Here is a 20,424-nt window from a genome sequence, read left to right as displayed (position 1 = left end):
AAGAAAGGCCTGGCGATTTACTACTGAAACAACAGCCATAGAAAAGCCTATGGAGCACAGGTCTATTCTGACACACACGGGGTGGCTGGCCAGGACTCGGAGATGACTCTACACAACGAATACAAGTACATTTAAAGCCGGTAATTCCTATAGTACGTAAATGGTAGCTCAATAACGTTGCCAAAATAAATAAACCAGACTTGGAAAACACTGCCACTCCTTACACCACCCCGCCTCTTCCCCCAGACCCTGGGCCACCTGCACCAACCACAATCCTGAGTGAGGCCCAAACAGGGAAACTAAGGCTCGCCCCCGCCACCCGCAGTCGCCCTCTCAACCTCTCAACCCAGCTTCCTAAAACGCCCCCATTTCCTCCCAGTCACTCTCCTGAGCATGAGCGCCCACCTGCCCCTCCGACCTCCTCCCACGCTGTCTATCAGTGGTAGCCGCCGCCGCACTCCGGCCAGGAACCCAGGCCCGAGGGGATTGTTGCCCGGGCAACTGCGCTGGGGCGGAAGAGACTACATCTATCGGCGTGCACTGCGCTCCGAGGACCAATGGCGCGTCCGGTCACAATCGCGGGGTGTCACGGGAACGGTAGTTCTGGGGAGGGCCCGGCATGCACCACGCACGGGGGGGGAACCAATGACGCTCCAGGTCACAATCGCGGGGTGTGACGGGAGTTGTAGTTTAAGGGCAGGGCGGCGCACTGCGCGGAGGCAGCTGGGAGCAAGGGGCGGTTTTAGAGGAGGCGCGGCACCACCCCCATGGGGGCGGTTAGAGTACCGCTGTGGGCAATCTGCTTGCTGCGGTTGGTGCTGGCCACGGTGTATTTCCAGGAAGAGTTTCTGGACGGAGGTGAAAGGGGCCACGTCCGGTGGCTGGGGCGTGAGGACTTTCTACCTTGCTGCCCAACGATTGCCCAGCTGTTGGTCCTGGGCCCTTGCCTGCGGGGTTGGGGATGGCGAATCTTCGAAGTTTCCAGGCTTTGAAAGCCCCTCACCCTCCTCGTGACCCAAACTTAACAGTTTTCAGCCCTGACCAGTGTTATTTACCCACACAGAGCGCTGGAGAAACCGATGGGTGCAGTCCACCAATAATTCCCAATTCGGAAATTTTAGACTCTCGTCGGGCAAGTTTTATGGTCATAAGGAGAAAGACAAAGGTTAGTGTAAGGAATCTTGGGAAAGTAGAGGTAAATGCTGAACGCCCCTAGCAACCTTGCAAGGTAAATGTGGCAACACCTCAACGCCTGTTTCACAGTTTTACAGGCAAGGAAAGGAAAATAAGAGATAGAGAGTCTCGGAGCGTTGTTTTTATGAGCACTTGTTAGTTGCTGACCAGTGGAGTTGGACTCATAGCTATCCTACGTGGTATAGTAGAGCTGCCACGTAGGGTTTCCTGCGTTGTACTCCATGGAAGCCAATTGCCAGGTCTTTCTCCTGCAGAGTCTCTGGGTGGTTTTGAACCACCAGCCTTTCAGTTAGTAGCCAAGGTCTTGTGTGCTTAACCATTTGCACCACCATGGCTCCTTGTAGGAGCACTAGGAGTCAGAGTCAACTCGAAGGTAACTAAAAACAACAATCAGAATGAGTCCTTGGGTGATGCACACAGTTAAGTGCACAACTACTAACTGAAGAGTTGGTGATTTGAACCTACCCATTGTTAATTGCCCTGGAAGAAAGCCCTGGTGATCTAATTCGAAAAGTCACAGCCATTGAAAACTCTATGGAGCACAGGTCTGCTCTGATACACACGGGGCCACCACAAATCGACTCTATAGCAACTAGTTTGGGTTTTGGGTGGTGCAGATAGTTAAGCACTAGGCTGCTAATTGAGAGCTTGGCTGTGTGAACCTACCAGAGGTGTGTCAGAAGAAAGGCCTGGCAGTCTATTTCCAATAGTAATAATAGTAGTAATATTTCCTATTAGCCACTCAGAACCCTATAGAGCACGAGTCTACCCCGACACCCATGAGGTCACCATGAATCAAAGTTGACTCAACAGCAATTTTTTTTTTTTTAAATTTCACGGGACTTGTCAAAAGACAGGGATTTCTACTTGGACAACTCCTCTGAATCATTTGGGTTTTTCTATAATCTTTTCCCTTTTGTTTGAAGTCCTGAGAGTCTGTGCATTTCATTCATTCCTTGGGCACATAGCCACTGAGGACAGCCAGTAAAAGGGCAGGCTCCTTCCCTCTTGGCCTTCTAGGACCATGACTTTGAAGCTCTGAATTGAAGGATGAATAGAATTTACCCTCAATGAGATTGTGTGTGTGTTTTTGGGGGGGGGGGGTTTGCTGAGAGAAGGTGAGGGGTAGCAGAGGCAGAGACTTAGTTGGCCTTGGGAGTTGTCTAGATGATGGGTAGTATGGGAGAGGGAGGGGTAAATCCTTGGGTAAACTGGTATTAGGGGGAGGAGAATGGAGCAGAGAGAAAGGGGTGGCAATAGGAAGCTGTTACTAGTTTATGTTTGGAGTTTGGGACATACTGATCTCTGGGTGGCACAGATTGTGCTTGACTACTGGCCGGAAGGGTTGGCAGTTCAAACCCACCCAACAGCCATTGAGTACCAACTCATGGCGACCTCATGCACAATGGAACAAAACACTGCCCAGTCCTGAGCCATCCCCATGATTAGTTGTGGATCAGACCACTGTGATCCAGAGTTTTCATGGGCTTATTTTCAGAAGTCAGTTGCCAGGTCTTTCTTCCTAGTCTGTCTTAGTCTGGAAACTCTGCTGGAATCCTAGCAACCTGCAGCCCACTGAGGGTAGTGGCTGCACATGAGGTGGGTTGGCTGGGAGTGGAACCCGGGTCTCCTGTGTAGAAAGTAAGAATTGTATCACTGAGCCACAAAAACCCTCCACACTTACAGCGTAACGTTGTTGTTGTTATGTGCCATTAAGTCGGACCCAACTCATAGCAACCCCTCCTTGGGTTTCTAAGGTGGTTCACTATGGAAGTAGATTGCCCAACCTTCCTCCGAGGAGTGGCTGCTGGTTTTAAACTGCCAGCCTTCTGGTTAGCAGTCAGTTGCCTTAGGCACTACCCCACCAGAGCTCCTTAAAGCATAACAGTGCTGTATTAAGTACAAAAATGTCCAGATAAGTGAACTGAAAGCTCTGTGGAAGCAGAGCGGCAGTGAGTAGTCTGCCCGTTGGGGATTATCATTTTGGGAGTCGAATAGGTGCATTACTGAAGAAGAAAGGCCTGGTGATCTACTTCCATAACAATTACAGCCACGAAAACACAACGGAGCAGTTCTACTCTCTAACACATGGGGTCCTCTGAGTCGGAATCTACTCAACAGCAACGGGTTGTTTTTTATGACGTTTGTTAGGGGGTACGGGGAATGACATCATTTAACTTTCCTGAGTCACTAAGGACAGGGGCATCCTAATACTTCATTAATACTTTTTTTTGAAAGGTCTGCAAACCACCCAGAATGGCCGATTCTATGCCATCTCTGCAAGGTTCAAACCGTTCAGCAATAAAGGGAAGACCCTGGTCATTCAGTACACAGTGAAACATGAGCAGAAGATGGACTGTGGAGGGGGCTACATTAAGGTCTTCCCTGCAGATGTGGACCAGAAGAACCTGAGTGGAAAATCGCAGTACTACATAATGTTCGGTGAGTTCATGTATGCGCAGTGTAGCCATTTCTAGAGAGCTCAGAAACCCTTCCACCTGGGGGTGAGCTACAGACTAAGACTTGGCTGAAATACCTGAGGTACCACGAGGACAGCATAGGGCAGTATTGAATGGAACTGACCGAAGGGTTTTAACGCTTACCAAATCTTATTAATACCATAAAAAGACCTCTGTACTGAGGAATCCCCAAGATACTTATTCTGAGTTTCTTAAACCTTGAAGCAAAACTATCCCAATGTCATCTTGTAACTAAAAAGCAGGTTAGCAGAAATAGTGCTGACACCCGGAATGTATGCAGTCTCTCCTGACACTGCGGGTAATTGATTAAAATGTGTGCTGAAACGGAAAGGAGATAAATGGATGTAACTGGAGCAGGTGGGTTCCAGAAGCGAGGCTCTCCTTCTGAGAGGAAATCTTTAGGAAGAGATTGACTTTTAAAACATCTATCCGTGATCCAAATTTGGGAAATCATTCTTTCAAAAGCCTTTTTTGCTCATCTCCTAGTGGGGTGGCTTACAGAATTTTTCTTCCTTGTATGTTTTTCCCATGCTTCTCTGATTTTATTGTGCTCAGTAGCAGGCTTTGGACACCAGGTTGTGCTGTTGTATTTGTCAACGCTCCTGATCATAACGTGACTTAGAAATCGGAGCTTTCGAAGTAGAAAGGGTATGGAGATGGTGTGGTCCTACTCTGCCATGCTGTGGAGTGAGGGGATTTCTCCCAGTGACAGAATTAGGCAAGCAGTGCAGACCCTGACCCCCTGCACTGATTCCATCTCCTCTGCCCGCCTCCCATTTACTCTTGAATTCAAAATTGGGAATGAAGGTATCTATTTTGATTGAAAAAAGAAATTTGAATGTCTTGCTTTTGGTGGTGGTTATTACTCTCTTTAAACAGGATGGCAAAGCTATCTGGCAAAAAGAATGACCTATTGATTTAGAGATGATTTCACAAGATGAAATCACAAGTATGTGATTGAAGTGTCATTGGGTGGCACAAATGGTTTGTGCCTCAACTGCTAAGCTAAAGGTTGCGTAGTTTGGACCCACCTGGTGGCACTGCAGAAGAAAGGCCTGGTGATCTGCTTCCATAAAGTTACAGCCAAGAAAACCCTATGGAGCCAGTAATTGTATTCTATGGCACATGGGATCACCATGAGTTGGAATCTACTTGAGGGCAGCGGGTCTGCTTTTGATTGTGTTAGCCTTGGCAAACCACCACAACTAGCCACCAGAAACTCCTTTTACATATTTAGAGCATATGTTTGGTATTTCTGAATTGGGAAATGGTGGACTTCGGCAGCAAAAATGACTAAGTTTTTCCTATTATTTAAGTTTTTAAGTCAGAAGCAGTTATGCTTTAATGACACCAAGTCTGTCACTGTTAAAGCAGGGCTTCGAACCATTTCAAACTGTTTCAGTCATGGCTGATGCAATGAAGTCAGAAAAGACCTGAGTTTATAAAACGTGGTGTACTGTGATGATAACCAGAATGGAAGTGGTCATGGGTCGAAGCCCTGGAATGGGAGACTCGGAAGAGGCATAGGGAGCCCTTCCAGGAGCCTGATGCGGAGGGCTGGGTTATTGCCAGGACTGTGGAGAGTGATACACGTTCAAAGCAAGGCAGTTGGCCTCCATCTTGGAGCTAGGAACCACTGTTTCCGACGATCCCAATCAAGAGATTTGGTTGCTATGTGACACAAATGTTGCTCTTGTTTTCTAGGAGGGAGATTAAGTTTCTGGCAGGGCATCAACTCATCATTTTTCCTGTTCCAGTTACCATTCTGGTGCATCCACATTTTACACATTCAGATCATTCCAGTTTCATTTTGTAGGCCATGACTGAAGTGGAAAGAACCAGTTCAAAGCCCTGTATTATAGCCCTTCCCCTGATGTCTCGGTTCTGGCTTTTGGTGTGAGAAGAGTTTGATGATTGTTAGGGTGCTGAAAGGGAAAAGGAGAGAAGCCCGTTGTAACAGGCCCTTTGTATGTAGTCTGTTTTGGTTACCTCTTGTGCCTCTCTTAACAGACATGTATCACAAATGGGATGGCTTGAACAAACAGGAGTTTTATTCTCTTACAGATTTGGAGGCTAGAAGTCTGAGTTCAAAGTTCCAGGCTCTAGGGGCTGAGTGAAGGCCCCTAGACCTGGGGCTTCAGCTCTACCTCTTGCTCCTAGCCCACTGAAGCTGGAGGCTTTCTTCATTCAGGCAGCTGCTGGCTGCTGAGGCTGACAAACCCAAGGTTGAGAAGTAAAAAGGCATAGTCCCAATATGACCAAACCAAAGGGCAGGCCACTGATTCAAGTCCATTAACAGTCCCAAAATTGGCAGACAGCGTGGTAGGCTGCTGAATGATGAGTCAGCTACATGCGGGATTCAAGTGTGATGAAAGCTACAGACCATTGCATGCAGCCGTTTAGATGCAATGATGGGTCTCTCCTCGTGCAGAGGAAAGAAGACTGAAGAAAACCAAAAATTCATGGCAACAATTAGTCCAAGCAACTGATACACCAAGCAATCCTTAGCTTGTACGACTATGAAACCAGAAGAACTAGATGGTGCCTGGCTACCACTGTCACCCACTCGGAGGGGGATCTATGTAGGAGATCCTGGATAGAGAGGGAGAACAATGTGGACCAAAACTCAAAATCATTTAAAAAAAAAAGGGGGACCAGGTTTGCTGGTCTGATAGAGCCTGACGGAACCACTGAGACTATGGCCCCTAGCTGCCCTTCAGGTCTGGAATTGAACCCACTCTTGTGGCTCCCAGCCAAACAAAAGACAGGCATATGAAGTGAACATTTACACTAGGTAGGTACACTCCTTGGAGAGAACAATCACGGGAGAATAGAAGGGCTGCTTATGTACAGGAAGACAGCTGAGGGGGCAGGAGGGCATGGAGGGAAGGACACAGGGAAGACGTAACTATGGGGAGGAAGTGGGAGGGGAGCAGTTACATTGTGGGAAATTGTAGTCAATGTCATGAGATAAAGTGTATGTGAGCTGCTGTATGGGAAGTGAATCTGCTCTGTAAACCGTCACCCAAATCACAATTAAGAAAAAAAAAAGTAGACCAATCCCAAAGCTTCTCCTTATATACTGGAAGCAGACCCCATCCCTGAAGTAGCAACTCAGCTGCTTGTGGCAGATTCCACCATGGAGTTGATGGCCAGTCTCATCACGGGGAATTACTACAGTCAGCTGTCCAGCTACTCAAAACCTTAACTACCACACAGTCTTAGGTGATGTATGTAGAACACCAGAAAATAGGCCTCACCACCCCCATTTTGCAAATAAGGAAACTGAGGCTCACATTAAACTACACACCCAAAGTCAGGTTAGCGCAAATTCAGACCCTGCCTCCCTTCCTGACAAAAAATCCATTTTGTGCTAATTTTATTATTGCTGTTAAAGGAAAACTCCAGATTTCCCTGTCATTTCTGAGGGTGTCTTGCAGCCTCACTCCATATGAACATGTGTAGGTGCTGAGGAATAGAGAGGGGGACAATTCTAGCCTATTTTGAAGGGAAAATAAATCACACATCTCAACTCAGATGTCACACAGATAGCCTACATGCCGTAATGTTCCCTTTAAAAAGCAGACTGGGATGTTGTCCAGTGAAGGCAGCAAAGGAAAGGAAGCACACATCCTTTGAGAACACTGTGTTCTCTGGATGCTTCCGAATCCCACTTCCGATTTCGATATAGCATCTCTTTCTAGCCAATCACTAGCATTCTATAAGTATTCACATGTACCCCGAATCCCCCTTTACTCTGGGGTTCACTCAGCACTCAGGAAAGGAGCTGACATGCCTGTGTTCACGCTCATTTGGCTGGACAGCATGCTCTGAGGTGGGCACCCAGGCCAGGGGATGTTCTGAGATGGGAAGAGCAGCAAATGTGCACTTGAGGCCAGTGACCTGCAGGACGACTCCAAACATCATGGAAAGGCTGGACATATTTCCCAGTTACACCCTGTAAGCCTTGTTCAGTGTGTCCAGAAGGACAGATCCTTGGGGAATATCATGTTCCACAACATTCTGTGTTCTTAGCAACTGAAAGTTGACCCTGTACGTGCCATTTTAAAACTCTGGAATGAAATTCTTTCTGAGTTGTACACATCACTGGAACCTACATATTGAGTATAACCTCTCATTTATCATCTGGGATTATCATGTGTGTGCATGTACGTGTGCATGTGTGTGTGTGCGCACGCGTGTTTGGATATAGATATGTAGATACAGACGAGTGTCCTCTTAGAATGTAATGGTAATGGCACAAGTCCTGAACTTTGCCATACTCTCTTTGTAGTTAGAGATCATCTTGGAGTATTGTAATAATAATAGCACAAATCCTGTGTGCTTTACATACCTCAGTCCATTTCACTGGCGTAATACCTTATGAAGTCAAGGTTAACATCCCCGTTTTATAGATGAGGAAACTGAGGCATGGAGAGCCTGAGTAGTTGCCTCCTGTCTCAGCCCCGGGAACTGCTACCTTGGGGTTGGAGCCGGTCTGGGCAGCTCTGACAGCTGCACCCTACGTGGCCCCAGCTGCACGTGTCAGAGCTGTGGGGAGGTGGACAGCACGGACACCTGTCACATGGCTGGGCCTACCTTCTCTTACTCATGGGTTGACATGCTGGAGACCCAGGCAGCTATGATTTCCAGAGCTGGGCCTGTTTGGTGGGGGTGTCACTGTAAGCTTCTGAGCCTCATGCATTTGAGGAGAGTGGTCCGGAGGGGCAATTTATGGGGATGCATAAATTACAGAAGGAAATTGAGAGCAGCTCATTTCTTTTTTTTTTTTTTTTGTAGGACCTGATATCTGTGGATTTGATATCAAGAAAATTCATGTTATTTTATATTTCAAGAATCAGTATCATTCGAACAAGAAACCAATCAGATGTAAGGTAAACATTCTTGTACCCAAATCTGTGAGTGTGTTAACTCTCTTGCCCGATGGTAACCACATTTAGAGATGATAGTTATGGTCTTAAAGTATTTTCCCAAGCCAAAGCCAGCTCTGAGCGAACGTACCTCCAGCCCCGAGTTCCCAGTTAGCAGGTCCACTGTTGTTGTTGTTATGTGCCATCGAGTCAGACCCGACTCATAGCGACCCCTCCTTGGGTTTCCGAGGCAGTATCACTACGGAAGTAGATTGCCCAACCTTCCTTCCGAGGAGTGGCTTTTGAGTTTGAACTGCCAGCCTTTTGGTTAGCAGTCAAGTGCCTTAGGTACTATGCTACCAGAGCTCCTAGCAGGTCCACTAGAGAGACTTTTTGACTGACTGGTTTGTTCCCCCAAAAGCTCTGACCCTATCAGGAGGGCACACATTCCCTTACTATGAATATGTTATCAGACTGTCGTTGGGCCCCTAAAGGTTATGGTAGGACTCTCGTATTTCATCCATAGCCGTCATCACCAGCAATGGAACATTCAGGATGAAAAACGCATTCTGGAGAAATTAAGTCATCTTCAAAATACCCCAGCATTTCGGAAGGAGAGTATTTCTAAAGTGAACACGTATTGTCTCGCTCTCTTTCCCAGGTGACCTGAAAATAGTGCCATCTTCGTTTCTCAGGGCAGAGACAGGAGGTGACACTGCAAAAGCTGTGGGGACCCAGGCAGGAAGGTGCCAGGGACCTCCTTTGTGGACCCATGGTGCCCTCCAGGGCTGAGAGCCTGGATAGCAGGGAGTCACAGCCCAGGGTCGGCTTGTCCACATTGCCCAGAGAACATCACAGCCCCACGGCCCCTGGGGATGATTGTGTGCTGCCTATCTGAGCATGGCTTTGGGCCCTTTACACCTTGTTGGCACCACTGTGCTCAGCCAGAGCACCGCCAGCAGTCCTCATCAGCTCCGACTGAAAGGGCCAGGAACCTTTCCAGAGGCAAGACCCAGTCAGCCTCTAGAGCTCCTGAAGAGAGGCCTGAAGAATGTTAGAGACTTACATCTGATGTGCCTCGTGGCAGTGGTGGGGTGGGGAGCTGCTGGGGTGCAGAGCTTGGGGGAGGCCCAACCTGTGACCCAGAGGTGGACTGAGGTAGGGCCTGGGGTATATTTGACCTGTTTGCAAGAGATCTATGACAACGGAAGAGGGGAGCCAAAAGTGACCCTCCATGGCACTGTGATGAACCACACAGCCAGGCCATATCTGAACCGAAGCCTGCTTGGTCCTGCAGGACCTCCAGGGGCAGGCTGCCAGCAGGCTGTTGGAAACTCGGGCCAAGCCTCAGGCTGAGTGTTGGAACTGGAGGTGCTAGTGTTGGGCCGTTTGCAGCTGTGTGGACGTAGGAAATGGGGAGTGGTGGCAGTCACTCAGGAGGGTCTATCTTGATGACAGAATCATGGCAAGCCAGCATTTGGGGCTGGCAGTGAGTCAGGGGAGAGTGGAGAGGCAGATGTTCCTGTCACCATGGCTGCTGAGGCTGGGGACGAAGAGCTAACTGTAGTCTTGTTCCCAAACATCTGGTGTGGGCAGTAATGGCTGGTCAGAGCAGATGGCAGCGTGGGACAGAGAGGCCTGTGGGCTTGGCTCCCAGTGCAGGGCCTCACGGGGACAGAGAGCTTTAAGATGATGAGGCAGTGGTACTTTCTTCCTGAGCAGCATCAGGACCCTGTGGCTGCGGCCCAGGGTCCCCGTGGACAGAGCAGGCAGCCTGGGAGCGGGCATTTCTACAGCAGTGCCAGTGCTGCTGTGACCACTGGCCTAACACCGTGGAGAACCGTGGCAGGGGAAGCTGCAGGAGTCCACGCTGCTGCCAAGAGGCAGGCACCCCCTTAAGGTACATTTACTGAGTGCTTCCCTTGTAAGGAGCCCTGGTGGTACAGTGGTTAAGGGCTTGGCTACTGACTGAAACCACCTGGTTCTCAAGAGAAAGATGTGGCAGCCTGCTCCCGTGGAGACTGTAGCCTTGGAAACGCTATGGGCCAGTTCTCCTCTGTCCTAAAGGAGCACTGTGAGTATGACTGGACGGCAACGTGCTTGGTTTTTTTTGGTTCACTCCTTGTATGAGGCACAGGACCTCCCCTCACAGGGCTGGAATAGTTGGACAGCTCGGAGCATTAGAAAGTTCCTCCCTGTATTGAGAAACAGATGGATTGGAGAGTGAACTTTGTTTGGCATTTTCCAAAATATCAAATAAAGGTTGTTTTTTTTTTAATTTTTTATTGTGATTTGGGTGAAAGTTTACAGAGCAAATTGCTTTTCCATTGAATAATTCATGCACGTTTTGATTTGTGCCATTGATTGCAATCCGCATAGGGTCCCCACACTCTTTCCATTTCCTCCCTGTGTTTACCGTTTCCCTCCTCCTCCTCTCCTGCCCTTTCCTACCCTCTGAGACTTGTCCTTGGGCACATGCTGCCCTTTGATCTCGTATGGTTGCTTGTGCTGAGGAGTGTGCACCTCTCTGTGTTATTGTTCACCTCATAGGCCTGTCTCTTGCTTGGCTGAAAGTTGAGCCACAGAAGCAAGTTATTTTTTCCTATGGCTTCTCGTGAGTAAATAGCGCAGTTGACCCCTTAGTTCATACCAGCTGCCCCTCGTGATTTCCTGTGGGTTTTATAAATGGAAGCCACCATCTTTGTGCAAGGACAACCAGCTGTTCAAGAGAAGGCTGTTGATAAAGTGAGAGGTATTCTGCAAGAGGGCAATTACTCAGTGGTGGGTGGTGGTTGTTAGTCTTGTAGAGTGGGCTCCAACTCTACAAGTGTCGAACCGAGTAGAACAGAAACAAACAGCGCCTGCCTGTGCTCTTCACGGTCGTTGGTGTGTGTCAGCCCAGGGTTGCAGCTCCTGTGTCAGTCCCTCTCATGGAGGGTTTCCCTCATTTTTGCTGACCCTCTACTTTACCATGATGTCCTTTTTTTAGCAATTAGCCTTTCCTGATAACGTGTCTGCAGTAAGGGAATCAATGTCTTCATAGGACTTTATGTTATAGGCAGATAGCCTCATCCTCCCAGAGTCTGACTCCTTGCCGTTTCTAACAAGGCTGTGGCTGATGAACACGTCAACTGAGACCTGGGCAGAAGCATCCAGAGATTTCAGCATTCCCCTCTATCCCCTGGAATTTACAGGTCGATGCCTTTACACACCTCTACACTCTGATTTTAAGACCAGATCTGACTTATGATGTGAAAGTTGATGGCCAATCCATTGAGTCAGGAAGCATCGAGTATGATTGGAATCTCACATCCCTGAAGAAAATGGAAAACTCTCCAGCAGAATCTAAGGACTGGGATCAGGCTGAAGACAGCAAAGCTCAGGTTTGGAATTTTCCTGAAATCTATAAACCAAACCCGTTGTCATTGAGTCGACCCTGACCCGTGATGCCCCCATGTGTGTCAGAGTAGAGCTGTGCTCCTTGGGGTTGTCAATGGCTGATCATTTGGAAGTGGGGCACCAAGGCCTTTCTTCCCAGGCACCTGTGGGTGGACTCGAACCTCCATGCTTTTGGTTAGCAGCCTGGTGTGTTAACCGTTTGCGCCCATTCCTAAATAACTACAGAAAAGTATGAAAGTACACTCTGTGACTTCCCAGCTACCATTGCTATGTGAGGGGTAACTGTGTTGATAATGTTGTAATCATCCACGGTCCTCCCCACAAGCATATGCCACAACTACCAGCCGCAGAGTCTGCACATTTCAACATATCATGGAAGAGTTTTAGAATACATGAGATAAAAGCAACTAGGGCTTGTTTTATTTTATTTTTACATCAGCAACTTGTTTAAAAATGAGTTTTCATTATTTTGCATTTAAAAGTGAAGTATTTTCTGAGTATCATACTTGTAACTGACAGCCAAGCATTAGTTAACATAACTGCTGTGGATGAATTTTTGAGGGGTGTTATAGCAAATTATCACAATCTGGGGTGACTTATAACCATAGGAATATATTCTCACAGGTCTAGAGGCATCAGCAGGGTGGCCACTTCTCTGGAGGCTGTAATGAGGACGTCTCTCCCAGCTTCTCGTGGCTCCAGGTGCTCCTGGGCTTAGCTATGTTATGTCAGTCCCTCCCTTCATCGTCACATGGTGGTCGTTCCTGTATCTTCTCTTCTGTCTCCTATAAAGACACTTGTCATTGAATTTAAGGACCACCTGGATAATCTAGGATGATCTCACCTTGAGTCCTGCCTTATCTCCTGGTGCTGCTATAACAGAACCACCACAAGTGGGGGCTTTAATGAACATGAATGTATTTTCTCACAGTGCAGGAGGCTAGAGGTCTGAATTTAGGGCTCTGGAGGCAGATCCTTGTCTCAGCTTCTCCAGCCTGGTGTTCCTGAGTTCCTTGGTGATGTTCATGTGGCATCTGTCTTCCTTCTGTTGGTGCTCACTTGTCTCTGTGCCTAACCTGCTGTTTTTATATCTCAAAAGGGATTGGCTAAGACATACCCTATAGCAGTGTGGTCTCATTAACAAAGAAAATCCTATTCCCAATCGGGATCACAGCCACAGGTACCAAAAAAAAAAAAAAAAAAAAACCCAAAAAATGTACTGCCATGCAATCAGATCTGAATCATAGCGACCCCTCCTTGGGTTTCCAAGGTGGTATCATTACAGAAGTAGATTGCCCAATCTTCCATCTGAGGAGTGGCTGGTGGGTTTGAACCACCAGCCTTCTGGTTACCAGTCAAATGCCTTAGGCACTATGCCACCAGAGCTCCTAGCCACAGGTACAGCGGTTGGGGTTTACAGTACATGCATTTGGGGGACTCAGTTTAGTCCGTAACAAGATGATTCACTGAATCACACCTGCACAGACCCTTTTTCCAAATAAGGTTCCTTTCACAGGTGACAGGATGGGGCTATATCTTTTTGGGAGCACAGTTTCACCTACCACAAGCTACCATAATATTCCTCCAGCCACTCCCTGAGGCCATATTGTTGTTATGTGCCATCGAGTCGGATCTGACTCATAGCGACCCCTCCTTGGGTTTCCAAGGCGGTATCACTATGGAAGTAGATTGCCCAACCTTCCTTCCGAGGAGTGGCTGGTGGGTTTGAACCGCCTGCCAGCCTTTGGTTAGCAATCAGGTGCCTTAGGCACTATGCTACCATATGTTGTTGTTGTTGTTGTTATGTGCTATCGAGTCAGACCCAACTCATAGCAACCCCTCCTTGGGTTTCCGAGGCAGTATCACTACGGAAGTAGATTGCCCCATCTTCCTCCCGAGGAGTGGCTGGTGGGTTTGAACCGCCAGGCTTCTGATAAGCAGTCAAGTGCTTCAGGCACTATACTGCCAGATTTCCTTGCTACCATATGGTACACCCTAAATGGGGAACCAAGGCTCAGAAGGCAGAGGAACTCTGGAGATGTAGGGTGGTCCTTAGGCAATGAGCCCTGTCCTGAAATCCTGTAGCATCAGGGCTCCACTGAAGCTGCCCCTGGATCCGGTGAGCAGTGTCAAGCCGGTAAGCAGTGAGGGGAGGGCGAGCAATGCAGAGAGGGTGAGCAGTGCCGGGGTGTGAGGGTCGTTGAGCAGTCCTTCCAAAAGTCTATCCTAAACAGGTTCATTTTTGTCCATATATCTAGTGCTGGGTGAAGTTGTCATAGAAATGAATTTGGAATTATGCATTGAGAACCATAATATGACCAAAGTATGTGAGACAAAGTCTTGCCATCCTCACTTCTAAGGAGCTTTCTGGTTGTACTTCTTCCAATATATATGTATTCATTCTTCTGGTAGTCATGGTATTTTTAGTATTCTTAGCCAACACCACCAATGGATTTGCATTATGGTATTGGTGAAGTAGATGTATATATGTATATATATGTATGTGTATATATAATATAAATACATATATATGTATACACATGTATACATATAAATATATAAGTGTATATATATATGTGTATGTGTGTATATATATATATATATATATATATATATACACACACACACACACATATATATGTATACACACATACATCCAATTCATTGTTGTCGAATTCTTCCTACTCATAGCGACCACTCTTTGGAAAGTTTCTGAAGCTGTATCTCTTTGGCAGCAGATTGCCCAATCTTCCTTATATATATGCACATGTAGGAGCCCATGAGTAGAGTAAACAGTTAAGGCACTTGGCTGCTACCCAAAAGGTTGGCAGTTTGAGCCTACCTTGGGGTGCCTCAGAAGAAAGACCTGGTGATCCAGAACAATCAGCCATTGGAAACCCCGTGGAGCACAATTCTACCTTGACACACATGGAGTTGCATTGACTTAACAACTGATTAATATATATGTGTATCTTTATATACATGTGTACATACACAATCATATACATGCATGTGCATACATACACATGCACACATACATATGCACACATCACTCATTAATGTAACTGCTTTTTGCCTGATACCCAACAATCTCCATAAATCTTAGAGCATTTGTTAGTTGTCCCGCCTCTCTGGAACAGTGGTCAGCAACCATGGCATAGAGGACATAGGTGATAAGATCTAAGCAGCGGTAGCTCCTTCCCCCATCATCCCCCATCGTCTGACATTAGCCATTGTTTTGTGTTGTCCATGCTGCTGTTCCTCTCAACAGCATGGAGGAAACAATTGCTGAAGTTATGCAAGAGGGTACAGAGAAAAACCCAGCCATGTGTTGCCTGAAAGGGAGCCCTGGTGGTGCAGTGGTTAAAGTGCTCGGCTGCTAACCACAGACGTTGGTGGTTTGAACCCACCAGCCACTACACGGGAGAAAGATGAGGCAGTCTGCTTCTACAAAGATTGTTGTTGTGTGCCATCGAGTTGACCCTGACTCATAGCGACCCCTCCTTGGGTTTCCAAGGCAGTATCACTATGGAAGTAGATTGCCCAACCTTCCTCCCAAGGAGTGGCTGGTGGGTCTATAAAGATTACAGCCTAGGAAACCCTGGAGGGCAATATATTATTATTTTTTTTTTTTTTTAGTGTTGCCTGAAGCTTTTACTGGGATTGGAAACCCTGAGCACTTGGCCACCACATTGGAAATGAGAGGGGGAAATTGCAGGGGAGCCACAACCTGCCTTAGCCCCTGTCTCCTTATGCCTAAGGATTCATTTTCTCATGTGATCACCCGACTGAGTTTTGGATTTGTGTTCAGGACTGGGAGAAACATTTTCTGGATGCAAGCGCCAGCAAGCCAAGTGACTGGAACAGTGAGCTGGATGGCGACTGGCCAGGGCCAATGCTCCAGAAGCCTCTGTACCAGGTACGGGCTCCCCTGTGTCCTGGGACCTGGGATGTCCTTGCATTGCCCTCACTTTCCTTCATATCATGCCAGCCACCATGCATTGTTTGTTGCAGGATGGCCTGAAACCAGAGGGGATTGACAAAGACATGTGGCTCCATCAGAAGATGAGAAGCACCAGCTACCTGACTGAGTATGACCTCTCGGAATTTGAGAATATCGGTGCTATTGGACTGGAGCTTTGGCAGGTCATTGGCTTTTACGTTTGCCTTCATTAAAAACTCTGAACTTCACCATGTTGTTGTGTTAGTTGACATCTAGTCAAGCTGGAGTCATGGTGACTCCATGTGTTTGAGAGTAGAACTGATCAGAGGATTGTCTTGGCTATAATCTTTTTCTTTTTTTAAAATTTTCATTTTGATTTGGGTGAAAGTCAAATTCATTTTCCGTACAGCAGTTCATACACATTTTGTTTTGTGACATTGACTGCGATTGCCCAGAATGTAGCAGCTGTCTTCCCTCTTCCTCCCTGTAGTTACCTCTTCCCTGTGTCCTTCTTTCCTGTGTATTCCTGCCCTCTTGGCTATAATCATCATGGAAGCCAACTGCCAGCCTTTTCTTCCATAGTGCCACTGGATGGGTTCAAACCACCAACCTTTAGGTTAGTAGTCAAGCACAAACTGTTTGCGCCACCCAGGAAGCTCATTGTTGTTGTTGTTGTTATGTGCCATCGAGTTCCTTAGGTTTCCAAGGCGATATCACTGTGGAAGTAGATTGCCCAACCTTTCTTCTGAGGAGTAGCTAGTGGTTTTGAACCTCCAGCCTTCTGGTTAGCAGTCAAGTGCCTTAGGCACTATGCTACCAGAGCTCCCCCCAAGGAAGCTGATAGCCATAAAAACCAAAGCTGTTGCTGCTGAGTTGATTGCAGCTCATGTTGTTATTTTGTTGTTAGCTGCCTCAAGTCACTTCCAACTCATAGCAACCCTGTGTACAGCCGAACAAACCACCACCCAGTCCTGAGCCACCCTCACAATCAGTGCTATGCTTGAGGCACTGTGTCAATCCCTCTTGTTGACTGACCTCTTTTTCACTGACCCTCTACTTTACCAAGCATGATGTCCTTCTCCATCCTATACAACAGGGTAGAAATTCCCCCATAGAGTTTCCAAGCCTGTAATCTTTATTTATTTTTTTAAATCTTATACTGCTGTTAGCTTTTTTTTTTTTCCACTTTTTTTTCCCCAAACCCTAACCCAGTCTCCTCCCCTCCCTGCCCAGTTACCCTCCCCCTGTGCCCCTCATAGTTATGCCCTCCTGTGTGTCCTGCATTTCCTCCGTGCGAATGTTGCCCCTCTGGTGGCCCATGGTCGATTGCTCCAAGGAATACATTTCTATAGAGAATGAGTGCATCACCCTGGGTTGAGTAGTCTGCATGTACATCTTGTTTACGATTGGGCTGAGAGCTATCCCTGGGAGTGAGCTTTATTCCAGGCCCAGAATGTATCCCAGGGCCATAGTATTGGGGGTCTCACCAGACTCCATCAGACCAGTATTTCTGGTCATTATGGATTTTTTGGATTTTTTTCTACGTTTTTCCTCCCACTCTGTCCGGGATCTCCAGATTTGATCCTTTCCTTAGTGGTTGGCACGGATAGCCGGGCACCATCTAGTTCTTCTGGTCTCGAGGGCCTTCGTGTTCTAGGGCTGATTGCTTCCAAATGCCCTTGTTTTTTTTGCACTCTTCTTCACTTCCGACGATATTTTTTCCGATGATTATTTATTTTTTAAAATTTTATATTGCTGTTAGCTTTTAATAATAACAGTATTCACACTTAGTATTTTTTTTTAACTTTGTTTTCATTCAAGTTAATATATATCTACTTTCTAGTTGGTGGTTTACCCTCCCTTTCCCACCCACCCCTGGTAACCATCAGAGAATGTTTCCTTTTTTGTGAAGCCCTTTTCTTGGCTTTTTACCATAGTGGTCTCATGCAATATGTGTCCTTTTGTGATTAACTAATTTCACTCAATAGAGGTTATGTTCATCCAAGCTATGAGATGTTTTGCAGATTCACCATTGTTCTTTAACGTTGTGTAGTAGTCTATCATGTGTATGTACCATAGTTTGTTGATCCATTCCTCCAGTGATGGCCATTTAGGTTGTTTCCATCTTTTTGCTTTTGTGAATAGGAGCTCTGGTGGCATAGTGCCTAAGGTATTTGATTGCTAACCAGAAGGCTGGCAGTTCAAACCCAGCAGCCATTCCTTGGAAGGAAGACTGGGCAATCTGCTTCTGTAGGGTTACTGCCTCAGAAGCCCAAGGAGGGGTTGCTAGGAGTCGGAATCTTGCTTTTGTGAATAGTCCAAGGCTATAATCTTTTTGGAAGCAAACTACCACATCTTTCTCCCATGGAGAGGCTGGTTGGTTTGAACTGCTGACCTTTTGGTTATCAGCTGAGCATTTTAACTGTTGTACCACCTGGTTTTCCCTCAGGGACTTTATTCTTTTAATTCAAAACACTACTCTTCAGTGAGCACCTGCTATGTGCCAGGACCTGGTACCCAGATCCTAGATACAGCTGTAGGCGCAAGTGATACAAGTTCTGCCTTTTTGGGGTTGCCTTCCCCAAAGTCTCACCCACTGGGAATATGCTTTCCACTGTGCTGCTGGCATGTTGGCCCTCTGCTCAGAGCTGATCTGAGGTGCATATCAACTCCAGGATAAGATGGCAGGGTCTGGTGCAGGTAGTCTGGGATGGGGCCTGGGGTTCTGCCCTCCTAGCAACCTTCCAACGATGATGCTCCTGCTGGTCTGTGTCCCACGCCTTGTGCAGGAAGCTTCCAGAGCAGTGGTCCTGTAACATAGCTTCGATGTCCAGGCTGTGCCCTGGACTGATCACTCAGCATCTCAGGGGTGGGACAGGCACCTGCAGATTCTGTAAATGCTCTTGGTAACCCTGGTTTGCAGCCAAGCTTGAGAACCAGTGCCTGGAGGGAATGGGAGGCCTAGAAGTGTGTGTAAGCACATAGGATGAAGACTAATGCTGCCACTTTACTGAGCACATCACAGTTACTTTTCTGTGGAAAGGGGTCTTGTATCTTGCATAAGTGATGAAGCCCCTGATTTCATCTGCAGGTGCGATCCGGAACCATCTTTGATAACTTCCTGATCACCGATGACGAAGAATATGCTGAGAATTTTGGGAAGGCCACCTGGGGTGAAACCAAGGTGTGGTGTTCAACATGTACATGCAATTCACTTTCTTTTATCATGTATTTTGTCATCTCTTTATATATTGTTATTGGACTTTAATATTTGTGCCTCCAGGGACTCCTGGGGAGTCCCATAAACAGTTAAGCACTTGACTATTAACCAAAAGGTTGGAGGTTTGAACCCACCCAGAGGTACCTTATAAAGACCTGGCAATCTACTTCCAAAAGGTCACAGTCTGAAAACCCCACGGAGCAGTTCTGTTCTGTGCACACACGAGCCTCATGAGTCAGGTTTGACGCAATTGCAACTAACAACAGCAGCAATATGTAGGAAGGGGCTTGGTGAATTTTTACCAATAAATACCTACAGGTGCCTTGGAAGAAAGTCCTGGTGATCTGTTTCCAAAAGATCACATCCTTGAGAACTCTACACAGCACAGTTCTACTCCGGGACACTGGGTTGCCAAGAGTTGGAACTGACTAGATGGCAACTGACAACAGCAGCATTAAGGAGAGGGCTTGGTGATTCTCACCAAAGAATAATACACAGACGCATTTCCAAAGAAAGACCTGGTGATCTGCTTCTGCAAAATGCACCATCGAAAACCCTGTGAAGCACAGTTCTACTCTGACACACAGGCCTCTGAGTTGGAGTCAACATGACAGCAACTGGCTTTTTTTTTTTTAAATTACATTGAAGGCTCACCCAGAAAATTCAAGATCAGCTTCCCATGCTACGATCTTCACTTCATCCCACCTGCAAACACTCTTTTTCCATATAAGCCACACCCACAGGTTATAGGGAGTAGGACCCAGAATCCCTGGGGGACATGATACAGTTGCCAACAGGGAGGGTGGAGCGGCCGTAGGCTGGTGACCCAGGCCGGCCGGCCGGTGGGGCTGGGTGTCTTCCTGCAGGGCCCGGAGCGGGAGATGGATGCCATCCAGGCCAAGGAGGAGATCAGAAGGGCCCAAGAAGAGGAAGAGCAGGAGATGCTGGCCGGAAAGTTTGATACGCGGCAAGATTTCTTCAATCGTTTCCACAAGCGAGGCGAATTGTAGTCATGCAGCGATCAGTAAAGGTACCTGGTGACACCTCATTTCTGTTTTCATTTAATTTTAAAGCTCCGTTTGTCTGTTTTTCTCTGAAACACGTTTGCTCCTGTGTGCGCATCTCAGTGGGGTTGGTGACATGTCCCCTGATGACCCCTCTGTGCCAGATGTGTCCTCTCAACCAGGACGCATGCTGGAGCCCACAGCCTGCAGGGGCCTGGTCAGAAATGCAGCGTTCTTTTCGTAACCATGCAGACATTTTTATGAAATAAAAGTTGGTAAAACTTTTTACTTGACAAAGGAGTATGACACTTGA

The 20,424-nt window shown here is 47.2% G+C and overlaps 1 protein-coding gene across 1 annotated transcript; it reads left to right on the top strand.

Annotated features, from left to right (window-relative positions):
- Positions 1–767: 767 nt before the first annotated feature.
- CALR3 (calreticulin 3) lies at positions 768–20,117 on the top strand. The gene is made up of 9 exons (XM_007945317.1): positions 768–858; positions 1,064–1,165; positions 3,433–3,636; positions 8,475–8,569; positions 11,740–11,928; positions 15,756–15,863; positions 15,959–16,090; positions 18,979–19,071; positions 19,974–20,117. The coding sequence occupies exons 1-9, from the start codon at positions 768–770 to the stop codon at positions 20,115–20,117; spliced, it is 1,158 nt and encodes a 385-aa protein (XP_007943508.1).
- The last annotated feature ends 307 nt before the right edge of the window (positions 20,118–20,424 follow it).

Source organism: Orycteropus afer, unplaced genomic scaffold (assembly GCF_000298275.1).
Source record: "Orycteropus afer afer isolate SDZICR_OR568_19922 unplaced genomic scaffold, OryAfe1.0 scaffold00136, whole genome shotgun sequence".
Taxonomy (NCBI): Eukaryota; Metazoa; Chordata; class Mammalia; order Tubulidentata; family Orycteropodidae; genus Orycteropus; species Orycteropus afer.
Note: the sequence above shows the minus strand (reverse complement) of the source record. Positions and strands in the feature narration are given on the sequence as shown.